The 14,041-nt window shown below is 56.4% G+C and overlaps 2 protein-coding genes across 2 annotated transcripts in view; both read right to left on the bottom strand.

Moving 5' to 3' along the window:
* LOC119102848 (brefeldin A-inhibited guanine nucleotide-exchange protein 3) overlaps positions 1-7,120 on the bottom strand; it is a 62,827-nt gene extending 55,707 nt beyond the window's left edge. The window contains exons 1-4 of the mRNA XM_037226300.1: positions 7,053-7,120; positions 5,668-5,834; positions 5,106-5,234; positions 4,557-4,727 (exon numbers count right to left, since the gene is read on the bottom strand). Of these exons, the coding sequence (XP_037082195.1) occupies positions 4,557-4,727; positions 5,106-5,234; positions 5,668-5,834; positions 7,053-7,120 (535 nt within the window). The remainder of the gene's footprint in view (positions 1-4,556; positions 4,728-5,105; positions 5,235-5,667; positions 5,835-7,052) is intronic.
* Positions 7,121-12,101: 4,981 nt separating this feature from the next.
* Positions 12,102-14,041, bottom strand: part of LOC119102847 (brefeldin A-inhibited guanine nucleotide-exchange protein 3) — a gene marked incomplete at its 5' end in the record, with an annotated part of 23,166 nt that continues 21,226 nt past the window's right edge. Inside the window, 3 exon segments of the mRNA XM_037226299.1 lie at positions 12,102-12,122; positions 13,124-13,303; positions 13,939-14,010. Coding sequence (XP_037082194.1) covers positions 12,102-12,122; positions 13,124-13,303; positions 13,939-14,010 — 273 coding nt within the window.

Raw genomic sequence — 14,041 nt, 5'->3', positions numbered from 1 at the left:
AGCACTAGATACATGCACACGCCTTTGCTATTATCGCACCAGACGATTCATTTGCGTGATGCCCCCTTTCGTTAGAGGGACACAATTTCCTTGCTTGAACTGTGGTGACAACATTACCTTCTGTTTAGTTATAACTGAAGAAGAACAATCGTACCTTCAGGCACGTCGATACCCAGCGCTAATACCACACCACAACCACGTGCATGCGGCGCGCCTTGTCACATTCCTCAGCGACACATTAACATATCAACCTAAAAAACCAGAGTTAAGCCTCACTGGGGTACTGGAACCAATTTCATTCCAGACGCCACTCGTTCCATTGCAATCCTTACTGACGGCCACCAGGCATAGTTTCGTCACTTTTCCTGAAACTGGTGCCATCAAATCACTCTCCCAATCAGATGGTGGCATCAAGCCTCTCTCCCAATCAGATGGTGACACCAAGTCGTTCTCCCAATCAGATGGTGACATCAAATCACCGTCCCAATAAGATGGCGGCATCAAATCGCTCTCCCAGTCATATCATCTTGTGAGCGCACATGTCCAACATGCGCTGAATCCAACAGACACCAGCGGTAATTTACAGTGGCGGGGTCTTCGGGGTCACCGCGGAGTCACGGTATATAGCTGCAAACAGGTGACGCCCGTCACCCCGTGATTCCGGTGCGCCTCTGCGCTCCTTCTTAGCGAATGCAGACCGTTCGAACCGTCTTGAGCTCTTACGATTGGCGCAGACACGTTCACTCTTCCGATTGTCCTATTCGGTCCAGTTCTGACAACATGTCGCCCTTAAGCCAGCTGTTCATCGGCTGTTAGGTTATTGCTCTGTTGCCATACTTTGGCAGGTGAGTAGAACTGACAGTGCAGAAGTGCCTAAAATGCATCACTTCTCAACAGGCGCACCACTTTTGTGCACAGGTCTGCGAGTCCCGTAACATGATGGCAAGTTTGTCCTGGGGTCCCCAGCCGCTTGGTTAGACTCCAGAGCCCATATTCACGACGGAATTATCCAGCTTCATTCTAACGGTGGCTAGCGGGATTCGCACCCGTGGTGTGCGGTGTCGAGTCTGCTACACAAATTGTGGTCGCGTCAAACGGATAGCAACTGGTTTCCAACCCGTGAAGCCGAGTCATGGACCTAATTTTGACGCTATTTGGGCGATGTCCGAAATGGGCCTAAAGTATGCCGTGTCATGCATCGTCCGGCACAGTTTTGACAACGTAATGGTAGGTGGGCACTGCCCTGCGTGATACCGCTTGATTTCGACTCCTATAGAATCCACGTGAGCCGAAGTTTCCTTTACATATCCTTTTGGTCGATCGCTGGCGCTCATCATGGGCGGGGCAACGTTGAGTTTGCTGTATGTTTTGTGTTCGCATCGAAGAAATACAGCATGCACCTGGTTGCAAATCCGGTGATGCTAAAATGCGTGGGCAGCATCGACTCTGGTCCGGGGAATTTTATAGATGCACAGAAAGTTTTTACCGTTTCCTATGTTCCCGCGCAAACGGTTTGACCATAGACGTCGCAGTGGAAGTGCGGCGTCATTGCACTATACAAACGCAGTGCAATGCCTCACTTCCTCCTCGTTATTTGCTATCGGTCCGTTCGCTGTTCACATGAAAATCGCTCATCCTTCATTACAATGCATTCAGTTCAAGCCAGTAGAAAGCTGTCGAAGCATGCGTTTTTATGTTTAAAATGACGTGCAAAGATTTCAAAACAATGACGTGCAAGTTTTGGCAATGTTTTAAATTTTTCTTTACAAAACCTCGAATACTCTAGAACAATCTGACCCGTGTTAGCCCATCAAAGCCACCCGCTCCGCGTTCTGAAAGCGGACATTTCGGTGAAAAATATTAATCAACTTGTTGCAGATATTTATGTAAGCTCCAGAATGTTACGCCATGCATCCAACTGGTTTACATTGTGCAAAGCACTTTGTCGGAGTGAAAAATTACTTGAATTCACGACAGGCTTGACAAAAATAGGTCATACGTGACTCCGCAAACCAATTTTTCATCCAACACACATTTCAGGATAAGCTGGCGTGCCGCGGCACGGTCACAGGGTCGTACGTGTTTCTCCTTACAATGCTGCCTGGCCTGCGTCACAGACGTGCGCACTCCACACGGAAGTTTCAAACGTGTTTTCGGTCGATGACTGACATTTCTACGGGTTTAGCAGCGGTGGGCTTCCTACAACATTCGTAGTCGAATTGACCTCCTGCAGTCCGATACTGACCGCGATGCCGTAGCTGGTCTGGCTGCCGCAATCAAACGCCAGTCCTTAACAAAGGTTACAGGGGGGCGGGAAGTCCGTGGTTCACACTACAGTGCGGATAATCTTGCACGCACAAACACCGACGCCTGCACAAATACGACGGTGAAGTCCTGCCCCAGACGTGTGCGATTCCCGCGCCGCCGCCGCCAAGAATTTCCGATAAATGGGATATAGTTTTTAAGGCATGAACTTAGCAAAATTTCTTGCTTTCACTTGGAAAGTTGGTCTCGTCTGATTGGTTTCTTTCATTACATTCGTCGCTGCTTTATTTGATTAAGTCAGTTCGAGCCAAAAGTCAACTAACTAGGCAGACGTTCTGACCTCTCACCCAAACAAATGTTTGTGTGACCCAAAAATATTCAATGCACGTGCAGTTCCCACGTTACATACGTGCAACGTTACGCGTTTTAAAAAAAATGGCGTGCAGGCAATGCCATGATGGTACTGCACCGCCTAAACTCATTACGAATACACGTTCTTAGCCAGCTGTTGCAGTGAGTAAGGCTGGCCTGTTTTCATGCTAAATGACGATTCTTTCGAATGCTTCCGTTCCGTGCCGCAATTTTTCATGGCATGGCCGCCCAGCGTCAGGCCTGCACTGCGTTTTAATTCGATTGAATCCTCACGATAGCTGGAAACATTCCTGAAGCGAGCGTGCTGGAGTTACCCGGGCGGCTATGGCACCCTTCAAAGCAGGGAATAACGCCTAGAGGGCGCCAGGCGCCACGACCGCATTCCAAGTTCAATTGGGTCCGGGTGTGCATATGTTTGGAGTGGTGTAAAAAACACCTCCAGTTCATGCCGTCTGAAAGTGACAAATGCGCGAAAACTGGCCGACAACTACGCACCGACATAATTCAATTTTTATAGTTTACTTGACGAGGAGTACGACTAACAAGCGCCACCGCTCAAACCCAAACCGATTCCCATCTGCGTAGCAGAGAGGAGCCGGAGTTACGATGGGCATCAGGAGGGACTGCCTGCCTGCCTGCCTGCCTGCCTATGCCTGCCTATGCTTGTCTGCCTTTATGAAAACTGTCGACACTCGTCTCAGTCTTCTTCTTCTTCAGTCTACTTCCACACCCTCGGTAACGTTCCGCACTCAGAAAAAACTCCTCTACTCGCACTCTACATCTACCTGCCCGATGCCTCGTGTCTGTCCTGGGCGCAGTGTCTCTGCTTGCCTGCATATCTGAAAGGAATGCATAATAGCGCCCCACTGAACACCCAACGCTGACCCTGCCATTTGCCAGGTAAGAACCAGTGCGTCGTGTACTGGCCGCTGATCAACCACGGCGCAGGCTTCCTGCCCGCTCCCGCCACAATCCTGACCAGTGACCGAAGTGGACGGACACGAACACACGCCGCATGACGGACGCGCTACAAACGAGTGCATGCCCGGCGACGTCCTTCCGCGAGTGGCAGCGCATCACGAATGCAGGGCGCGAAAGAAGCATGCCAAAATCGCCAGGGGCTCGTGACCTGGCATTGGTATCAAGCCATCGCAAATGCCGCTTTCGTGATTAGGGTGCTTTCCTTTCCAGCTGAGCCGATGACGTCACAGCAGCCACCGCAAGGACGCTCCTTGTAAGCCGCCGTGCAGTCTGCAGGCCTAGCGCCACGCTGCCGACCAGACGGCGGCCCGGCCTGCCCGCTCCGGGTACTGGGGAAGCACCGTACCCTCCCCGGAAAGGCACTGAGCACGTGGTCGTACTGGTCTCAGTTTAGTGGGGTGCGCCGCGGTGTGTCCGGTACCGGGTAGGGTTGGGGACCGGCACCCAGTCGGGCTAATACCCCAGGCCGGTGGCTGAGACCAGCGTCCATGCTCGGTGGCACGATGTTTCGTATGTAAGCCTGAAACGGCTGTCTCACCAGCATCCGACGCATTCTTTTACGGCGGATGCTGCAGGAACGTCTGCAGCGAGCCACACACGAGTGCCCTGGCTGGGCACACAACAGAGTTGCCGGATTTATTACCCAAGTGCGTGCCACAGATCAGCGCTCAGACGCTTAACTAGACAAGCATAAGTGTCCATAAATACAAGACGGCATTTCCGACTGGCAGTTATTATAAAAACTTTCTTACCCAGTCCTGGGCCTGACGTCTCAGTCACCTGAAGCTTCCACAAACACACACAAATCGTGACTAAACCCGGCCCCGGTTGTGCGTGGGATACACAGCGCCCGCCACAGACCGGCCGGGGAGCGAGACGTGCGCCGCCGGCCGCACCACACGGCCGCGGGTCGCCCCGGAGCGGGCGCGCACACTCACCGGGCAGCGTCTTGTGGTAGAAGACCACCAGGTCGGTGGCCAGGCCGCAGCACTGCTTGAAGTTGGTGGCGAACGCGTCCCACCCGCGGTGGCGCCTGCCGGTGCGCCGCAGCCAGCCCTGCACCATCGGCAGCAGCAGGTGGTTGACGCAGTAGATGCCGAACTCGGCGCCTGCCGCCGCCGGTCGGAGCGCGCGTCACACTCGGTCAGGGGGTCGCTCCGGCGAGGCGGCACCACCTCCTCCATCAGGACAGGACCACTGGGGCCACGCGCAGCGAGGACACTCGACTGCCCCGACCGCCGACGGTGTGAGGCGCTTCAGACAGCGGATGAACGTGAGCTCCAAGGGCTTCGCCAAAAGTGGACGACCCCATCCCATTCAAATGTCTTTCATTTGGCCATTTGCTCGTACTGGCCGCAATGGCCACCAGTGATAATGGTTCAACCAAGCATTAATCCCTGTGGAGTGGTAAGCTGAGGCTGTCAGGCCTCGAGGGCCACTCCGCGCCTGGGGGTCCGCTTGGCCGGCGAGTGACCAGCGCCACTGACCGGGCCGGTTGGCGAGCGAGCGGAGGAGCGTGAACAGCGTCTCCATCGTCTGGGGCTGGTGCCGGCGGGGACAGGTGGCCGTGGCTCCGGCCAGGCCCTCCAGCAGCAGGTACCACACGCGCAGGATCCCTGCCGACCGCGGCGGCGTCACACGGGCTCACGACGGGCCCCAAGAGAGGGAGCTGCCGGGGCTACAGGCGCCAGATGATCACAACCGCGATTGGCCTGAGGGTAGACCCTTCGCCGACGACAGGAGAACGGAGGCGCATTGCCGACAACAGCGTCAGTGTGGAGCGTCTGTTGGATGCAGCATAACCCAAACAGTAGGAACCTCCAGATCTCTTTACCGAGGTAGAGAGCGAGGCACACAGTTCTCACCGCCAGTGCTCCATTGCCGTCATTGCAGAACATCCCACAGTCACTAGCTCACCGGAACGAGCACGGCTCACGACGACTACGCCTAGCACCGGCACCATCTCCATCCGGCGCGTGGAACACACTCCCGACCGCCGCCTCGGCGCCGCCAGACGAGAAGACGTCATCGGTGCCCTCCGCGACTCACCGCTGGCGTTATCGAGCTGCTCGAGCGCCGTGAACGGCCCCTGGACGGCCAGCCGCTCGTAGGTGACGGGTGGACCGTCGGCGGGCGACGTCGGCGGCTCTTCCGGCGGCGCCGACTCGTCATCGGGCGCCGGGTCCACCGTCAGGGGCGCCGTGTTCAGCTGGATCCTGGCGGCCGGATACAGCACCCAGTCAGGCAGAGGTCAACAGGCGGCACCCAGCCAGGCGGCAGGGGAGGACAGAGTCCGGTCAAACAGAGGTGAACAGACGGCACCCAACCAGGCGGCAGGAGAGGAAGGGGCCCGGCCAAACAGAGGTGAACAGACGGCACCCAGCCTGACGGCAAGAGGCAGGCGGCACCCGGCCAGTCGCCGGCGCCCCCAATGTGCGCGAATCGAACACGGATGACGTCAGCGAAACGCACACCGCGCCCCGGCGCCAGCGCACAGGCCAGGCAACGTCGCCTGGCGCCCCGACGACACGGCATTCCCGCGCTATGTCACATCCGCCCGCCCACGAGCCGGCCACGCTAACACCCTGTCAGTCACGCGCCACTACCAAACAATCCTACGGCTGTCACGCGGGCGGTGACGTCGAAGCCTTTCCCCGGCCGCAGGCCCCCTTTAACTCCACGGCCATCTGGACGTAGGATCCGGCGCGTCGGCACGTCCGGGCCGGCCTTCCCGCCAGCGCAGCGGGCGGGCTCGTGCACCCGGGATCACGGCCGGCTCCGCACGCGCCCACACGTCGCCGGCCGAAGTCAGCTTTCGTACGGCACAATGACCGAGCGTTTTCCGCCCACCGTTAAGTCTTCCGAAATGTATACAGGAAAATGGAACGGGAAAGTTGGACGTGACAATGTCAGCGAACGCCACCGCACACACGGCCGCAGACCGCTGCAACACTGAAAAAATGTTAATCGGCGCGAAGAGAAAGTCGGAACGCGTGTCCCGGGGATAACGCCGCTCAAAAGGAGGGATGGGAGATGCACGGGAGGGCCCGGACGCCCCGACCGACAAAGGTATCCATCACACAGTCCTGGGACAGGTAAATGTCGGACTCTTTACAAGACACCCCGCTCGGGGGCGGGGGCGAGGGCTTTCTTCGGGGCTGACGTCCGGCACGGCACGACGACAGGGGATGGGGGCGGGGGCATGCCCCATGGGATGTTTCCTTTCTACTGTCGTGAAAGAGCAGTGAAGGCCGCAGGCTGATGTCTCCGGTCGGGACTGCCTAGATGTTCCATTCTCCCCAATGTGTGCCCTGGAACGGCCTCGCGCTGTTCAATGCACAGTACGATTTGTTTAGTCACGCCATAAATCTCGGGTATGCTCCTGCGGGGCGAGAATGAACGTCCAGATTCTCGCGGCTTTCTCACCAAAGCACCTGAACACCCTGAACACCTGTTCCTCCATCTGGACTTCTGATACCTTGCAGCACGTGGACGATTGCATGCTTCGTTCTAATCAGCGACAGCATTATCTACCGTTTAGCATAGCTACTGCCTAGTGATTAACAGCACACGGCAGGCGATGCAAATATACGTGAGCGAATCGCTCAAGTCTAGTCTGCGTATGTCTGGGCAACGAGGGTGCCCACCCGTCAACAAACCCATCCACCCCAAGCACATGCCATGTTCCCAACCGACATGATTGAACCCAAATCAGAGCGGGATACGATACAGTAAATAACTAAATCAAAATGGGAATACATCACAGAACTAAATCAGGACATTAATTTCATATCGCACCAGCCAGCACTGGCTGATGGATGTGCATGCACATATCCATGCCTAGAACCACGACGAATCGATGGCTTACACCCCATAAGACGCCTCACGCAACGGGGGGCAGGTGAAGCGGTAATACACGCGAGAGGCATCAGCTGTTATCATGTGGGTGGCGCCAAACAGTAAGCTAATGGAGCAAGACATCTTCGTCAACCGTCAGTTAGTTATCGGGTTCACAGGGCGCGTCAACTGTGCTGGTTATGGCGCCTCGGCAGCCATTGGCGTTCATGAATGCGCTAGAAATCAGGGATAATTTAACGGGCGGAGGTCTACATGGCTCGAAACATGGCCGACTGAGTCTGTTCGGGCTTGGGAGTTTTGATGGACATCGATAAATCTACAACGATTTGCGATTTGCAAACGTAACCACATATTTGCAAAACGCACAAATATGCCTGGTGAATACTAATCACAATAAACAGAGCTAGTCTGCAAAGTTTTCGTCCCTCTCATTTTAGGCCCGAGCACCTTGTGTTCGAAATCGGTTTTCAGAATATATCGCTGGCCGACACCCGTTCGATTAGTGGGGTGCCTATGACTTAGTACGGTTCAGACATCTCTGAGACCCGCTCGGGAACCGCAGCCGCCACATCCGAATCCATCCTGCAACCGGTGTCACGTGGTCATCTGTTGTAACCCCTGCGATCTGGGCATTCAAACTTACAAACGCCCGGTAAGGCTGACCGACCCAAGGTTTGCGCACGAGGAGCGCGCGGCCGCCTACACATGGACCCACGCGTGCCAATACGTTTGCCTGTTTTGTTATGGTTCAGAGTGCGCCAGCTTAGTGACGCTGCGACAACGGGCGGTCGAGATTGAACCGGCTTGTCACCCGGGCTCTTCAACTTTTCCACCATTTGAAACTTTTACCTGTTTCATGTTTATTGAACGGACGATTCGAAAACGTGGTGATACTGCAATGGTGCTGGAAAACCCCACCTGATGAAATGGTTTGCATGCAAATGTCTAACGATTTATGCGGCACAGCTTTTGGAGAATTACGCTTCTCGTTGCTGAAAACTACATGAACCTGCGATGAGTGGTTGCGGAGACATTAGCTCCAAGAAAGCGTGACTGCCAGACCGGGCGGCTCCCGTTGAATTTTCACATAGCCCGAGCACTTCTCATTCAGCCTGAAATCCAGCTCGTAATTACATTCATTCACTCTCGAAAGCATGCAGACAGGCCTAATTTTCCGGTGTCCTGATCTGAGGTCGCGCACACAGCACCAATCGCCGTGCCCACAGTAGCAACATTGAATGGTCAATACGCAGACACCGCACATCGAGTGGCAGGCGGGACGTTCTGCGCGGCGTCGCGGGAGTGGTACGACAGCGAGCTCGAGAACTGTCAGCTACCATCTCACACGTGATGCCATAACCACAGATAGCGGAGTCAGACACCTTCGGGAGCGCGTACACATGGGCTTGACCAATGCGTCTCCAGGCACGCGCTCTGGCTGCCGTTCAGCCGGCTTCTCCTCGCCCGCGCCTGCCGGGTCGCCACGCTACACAGAGCCTCAGACGTGTGCACGAACCGCACGCCGGGTATTCGTAACAGCTGGAACCGCCGGCATTCGGTCCGGTCGTTAAAGGTAATGACTTTCGGCTGCTTGCACCCGGTCTCATCGCACCGTGCGGTCAGCTGTGAATTCAGGCTCCTTTCTGTCGTGATTAAACGCCTTGCACAGCGTGAAATGAGAGTGGCGATAACAAAGTATGCGATAGGTGTCGGTTGTTACAATGGGGTTGCACGGCAGATGACGACACCAAAACACTGGGTTTGTGGAGCTAGATATCTTTGGCAACCAGTACCGAACGGCTGGTAAATACGATGAAAAGGAAGCTAACACAAGACACCGCTAAATGAATAACATTTGTTGTCCCTTGTCAAAATGGGTGCCTCTGCTCATAATGCTTTGCCCCACGAATAGTACAAAAAAACTTGTATGCCTTTTTCGGTCACTGACCATCTTCAGTGCAAGGAAGGAGCATCTATTTCCACCACAGCAGTCATGCAAGGATATGAGGGGAACGCACGCGTGTTTGTGTTTACCTCGGGTGACATGTAAATGCCTTGCCCTTCAGTCAAAAAGCGCAAGAAGAGGCTTGCCGTCCGGAAAAGGTTTACAAAAAAAAACACACACAAGAGGCACAATTTTTTACAGGCAACACAATTCAAAGATGTCGCAACACACACAAGCTTGTCTTCTGTCACGAAATCACGCGCATCGAAGAACACTTTCGACGATGCTCCACGCATCAACAAGATACTCATGAAATTCAACAACACGCAACTACAAGACAACCACATGACATCTTCCCCGACACGACATACTTTCCTTCCCAAATCTGGAAATAACGGTTATACGCAGGCTATCCTAGCCCATCTCAGCCCTGAGATCCTAGCCCGAATAAGGTACCCCACCAGGACTAACCGCGCGCTCAGGGCGACTCCCAACGTGGGGGCCATTGGGTCCATGCGCCACCCGCGGCCCCAGAAAGCCTCGGCACGTGGAGGCACTCCCAGGATACCGCAGGTAGCGGCAAGTAACGGTGTTAGCAGTTCAGACCAAAAACGTGTCCCTAGCCTTTCTGGCTTTGAGACATCGGCGGCTTTTGAGGAACACTGTAAGGCGATTTTACGGCCAGCACGGGCGGCGAACGGTAACCGGCGATTCTGCGGACCGCGCGTAACGGGGTCGGCCACTGTTACGCTAACGGGCCATGCATCGTAACCACACGCTTAAAGCACATAAGACTACATGCTGTTATGCTTATCAGTTCAGCAAAGCACTCGTCTATTTAGATTTAGCGTCACTGCGAGTCAATGGTCCTGTACATATGAGCGTGTAAAGCTAAAAAGTTCAATTTCCCAGAAATGTGGCCTTTGGTCTGATATAATGGGATCAATTATTGACCGAACAAACACCTTTTGCAATTGCGAGAGCAGGTTGAAGACAATCCGCTGGTGTTTACCGCTAGAATGTGTCTTTCTTAGTTTGAAAACGACAGGCGATGGCAGTGGTGGCGCATGGCTCCCACCCTACCACCTATCAGTCCACGCTATGCAAAACGGCGAATCAGGGCGAGGCTTAAGTCAATTAAGCGACCACACGGCGCGGGATCGCCTTAAAAAAACCGCTGACCAGAGCAGCCATAAAATCGACCGGCCTCTCCGCTCATGATCCGACCGCGCCCATTCGCTACCGTTACCAAAACACACCACAACCACAAATCCAACATGGGCCTCGTGGCAGGACGCCCGTTACTGTGGGCGGCGTGGAAGACGGGGCAGCTGTGCATGCCGTGCATGGAGGCGGAGGATGGCGCTGGCAGCGGCTGATGTAGCGCAGCGCGGCGCGGCACAGGTCAGCTGTGTGCCGCCCAGCGTGTCCAGCGGCACCACCTGCTCCTGGTCCTGCAGGCTGCTGTTGTTGTCCTGCAGCTCGGCTGTGGACGCGGCACGCACGGTCAGCGGTGCGGCCCGGCACGGGTCAGGGCTGGTCCTGTCACAGGTCAGGGCTGGTCCTGTCACAGGTCAGGGCTGGTCCGGTCACAGGTCAGGGCTGGTCCTGTCACAGGTCAGAGCTGGTCTGGTCACGGGTCACGGCTGGTCCTGACACAGGTCAGAGCTGGTCCTGTCACAGGTCAGGGCTGGTACGGTCACAAGCCAGGGCTGGTCCTGTTACAGGTCAAGGTCGGTTCTGTCACAGGTCAGAGCTGGTCCTGTTAGAAGTCAGGGCTGGACCGGTCACAGGTCAGGGCTGCTGGCCACGTCACACGCCAGCGCTGGCCAATCACAGGTCAGGGCTGGCCCCGTCATAGTTAAGGGCTGGTCCCGTCACAGTTAAGGGCTGGTCCGGTCACAGGTCAGGGCTGGTCCTGTCACAGATCGGGGCTAGTCCCGCCACAGGTCAGGGCTGGTCCTGTTGGAAGTCAGGGCTGGTCCGGTCACAGGTCAGAGCCGACTCCGTCACAGGTCCGGGCTGGCTCAGTCACAGGTCAGGGCCAGTCCTGTCACACGTTGCGACTGGTCCCGTCACAGGTCAGGGCTGCCAGTCCCGTAGCAGATCACGGCCGCAATGCGGTGCACGGCAGCCAAAAGTTTGCCGCTGAGCACTGACAGAGGCACGGATTGACATTCCTTTCTAAGCGTCTTAACCGGGAGGCTCCACACAGTCCGCAGGACATGGCACGTGGTGAGCGGCCAGGGCAGCTTTATCCCTTGCAGGAGCGAATGCCGCAGCAGACCCCTCCCTCCTTCCACGAGCAGCGGACGCGGAAGTCTCTCTCTCTCCCCCCTCCCCCGCCCCTCCTTCTCCAGAGGCTTACTTGGCCCGCGGACGTGCTTCAGCAGGCAGAGAATGCAGTCGACGGCGGCGTTGGCGAACACCAGCACGTTGTCCGTGTTGAGGAAGGCCTCGAACACGTCCAGCACCACCCGCAGGTGGCGTGTCTCGGCTCGGCGGCCGGCGGCGGCTCGGGCGGCGGGCCGCCGTCGGCGCGCACCGAGCGCAGCGCGCCGAAGAGCGGCCGCCATCCGCTGCGGATCTCGGCCGTGCTCAGCTCCACGAACTCGCAGATCGAGCCGACGATCTGCAAGGGGGGGGGGGGGGCACATGCTCAGTTGTCGATCGACACGGGTCACTGCGCCGGCGCCGCGCGCTCGGTCGCGGCAGCGGAGGACGCAGCGGCGCGGCAGGACGGACAGTATGGCCATTGTGGTTAGGCATTACACACAGACGGTGCAGGAGTGTCACAGGTGTGACGCGCGGGGGATTCACTTGCATACTTCCAGGAGGCCTGAGCCCCCGTGCTGACTTGAGCCCCCCCCCACCCTGTGCTGCTCTGAGCACACTCATACATGAGTGAATGGGAAATACTGAGCCGCACCAGCACAATACCTTAACTATTTGTTTACTAGGCTAAGGCGCCTAAAGACATCACTATTAGTATCATGTTGATTTTGTATCAAATAGTATCCTGAAGGTACCTAATGTTTTAGGCGTGCAAATTCCTTCATACGTCAAGCCAGTCTGCAAATGTTTGAATTTTTTAATGGTAGCGCTTGGACTGAGCAAGAACCATTGGCTGCGACATACAGCAGCTTTTTAGAGAAGAGGGTGGCCAAAAGTAATACATTCCTCCCACAATAATAGGCGATTCTGCATAATCGAGGCTTGTGTAGTGGGTATACAACGCAATCAGCGACAGCGGTAGTCACGGTGAATTATTGCTAGGATTTCCTAACACGTTTTTCTGTAAATTACGCCAACTCAAAGCTTTTCACAAAAAGCAGTTCCCTTAACTGAAGCTAGAAGTCATTTCTCCGCAAAAAATCAATGTACGAATTTCTAAATCTTTATCCCGAGACCGCAAATTCGAGTGGTCGAAATCCGGGAAGACGTCAGGTTTTAGGGGTAGCTAAGATCATCATTTTCGGCTGAGGTTTCTGATTAACCCCCGACCGATTTTAAAAAGTGACACCCCAGGTGACGCGTCCAGGTTATACTGCCATCAGAATATGTATACAACAAGGTACATCCAGCGGACAGTTGCGTGCAAAACTCCAAGAAGTCCGGAAGCGTCTCATCCCACCGGACGCGTCGCAGGGCATCCACCAGGTTCACCGGCGGCGAGGTGTGGAGCTGAGTCAGAACACGAACCTGGTCCTGGACGTCGGCGTCGCACAGCTCCAGGCAGAGCAGCGTCTCCAGCGGCTTGAACAGCGCCTCGTTCACGTGGAAGTGCGGCAGCTCCGAGTGGGAGCTCAGCATGGCGTTGACCGTGTCGTGAATGCAGCACACCGCCTTCTTGGACACGGCCAGCTCCTTGTGACACGCCGCCTGCGCGCGGTGGGTCAGGGCGCGTTACACAGACAGCGGAAACAGCCGAGCCGACAAAGCGTGACAGACAGCGGACACGCCCGAGGTCGACACCGCGTCACAGACACCCAGCGGACACACCCGAGGCCGACGCCGCGGCACAGACAACGGGCACACCTGAGGCCGACGCCGCGGCACAGACAGCGGACAGGCCCGAGGCCAACACTGCGTCACAGACAACGGACACGCTCAAGGTCGACGCTGCGTCACAGACAGCGGACACACCCGAGGACGACGCCGCGGCACAAACATTCACCGAACACACCCCTGGCGGACACCGCATCACAGACAGTGGACACACCCGAGGCCCCCACCGCGTCACAGACACACAGCAGACACACCCCAGGCGGACACCGCGTCACAGACAGCGGACACGCCCGAGGCTTACACCTCGTCACAGACAGTGGACACACCCAAGGCCGACACCGCGTCACAGACAGTGGACACATCCGAGGCCCACACCGCGCCACAGACAGCAGACACGCCCTAGGCTGACACCACATCACAGGCAGCGGACACGTCCGAGGTCGACACCGACACCACCCGGCACATGGCAGATGCAGCCGGGCAACAGACGGCGAGCGCGGCCGCCTCACCTCCATCAGGTGGTGGCAGACGACGGACCAGGCGCGGATGAGGTGCACCAGCGGCCGGCCCGAGCGGGCCACCTTCAGCACCACGTCGCCCAGCCGGGTCAGC

This window comes from Pollicipes pollicipes, unplaced genomic scaffold (genome assembly GCF_011947565.3).
Source record: "Pollicipes pollicipes isolate AB1234 unplaced genomic scaffold, Ppol_2.1 Scaffold_5724;HRSCAF=6776_pilon_pilon_pilon, whole genome shotgun sequence".
Lineage (NCBI taxonomy): Eukaryota > Metazoa > Arthropoda > Thecostraca > Pollicipedomorpha > Pollicipedidae > Pollicipes > Pollicipes pollicipes.
The sequence above is the reverse complement of the archived record's forward strand: the minus strand, read 5'-3'. Positions and strand labels throughout refer to the sequence as shown.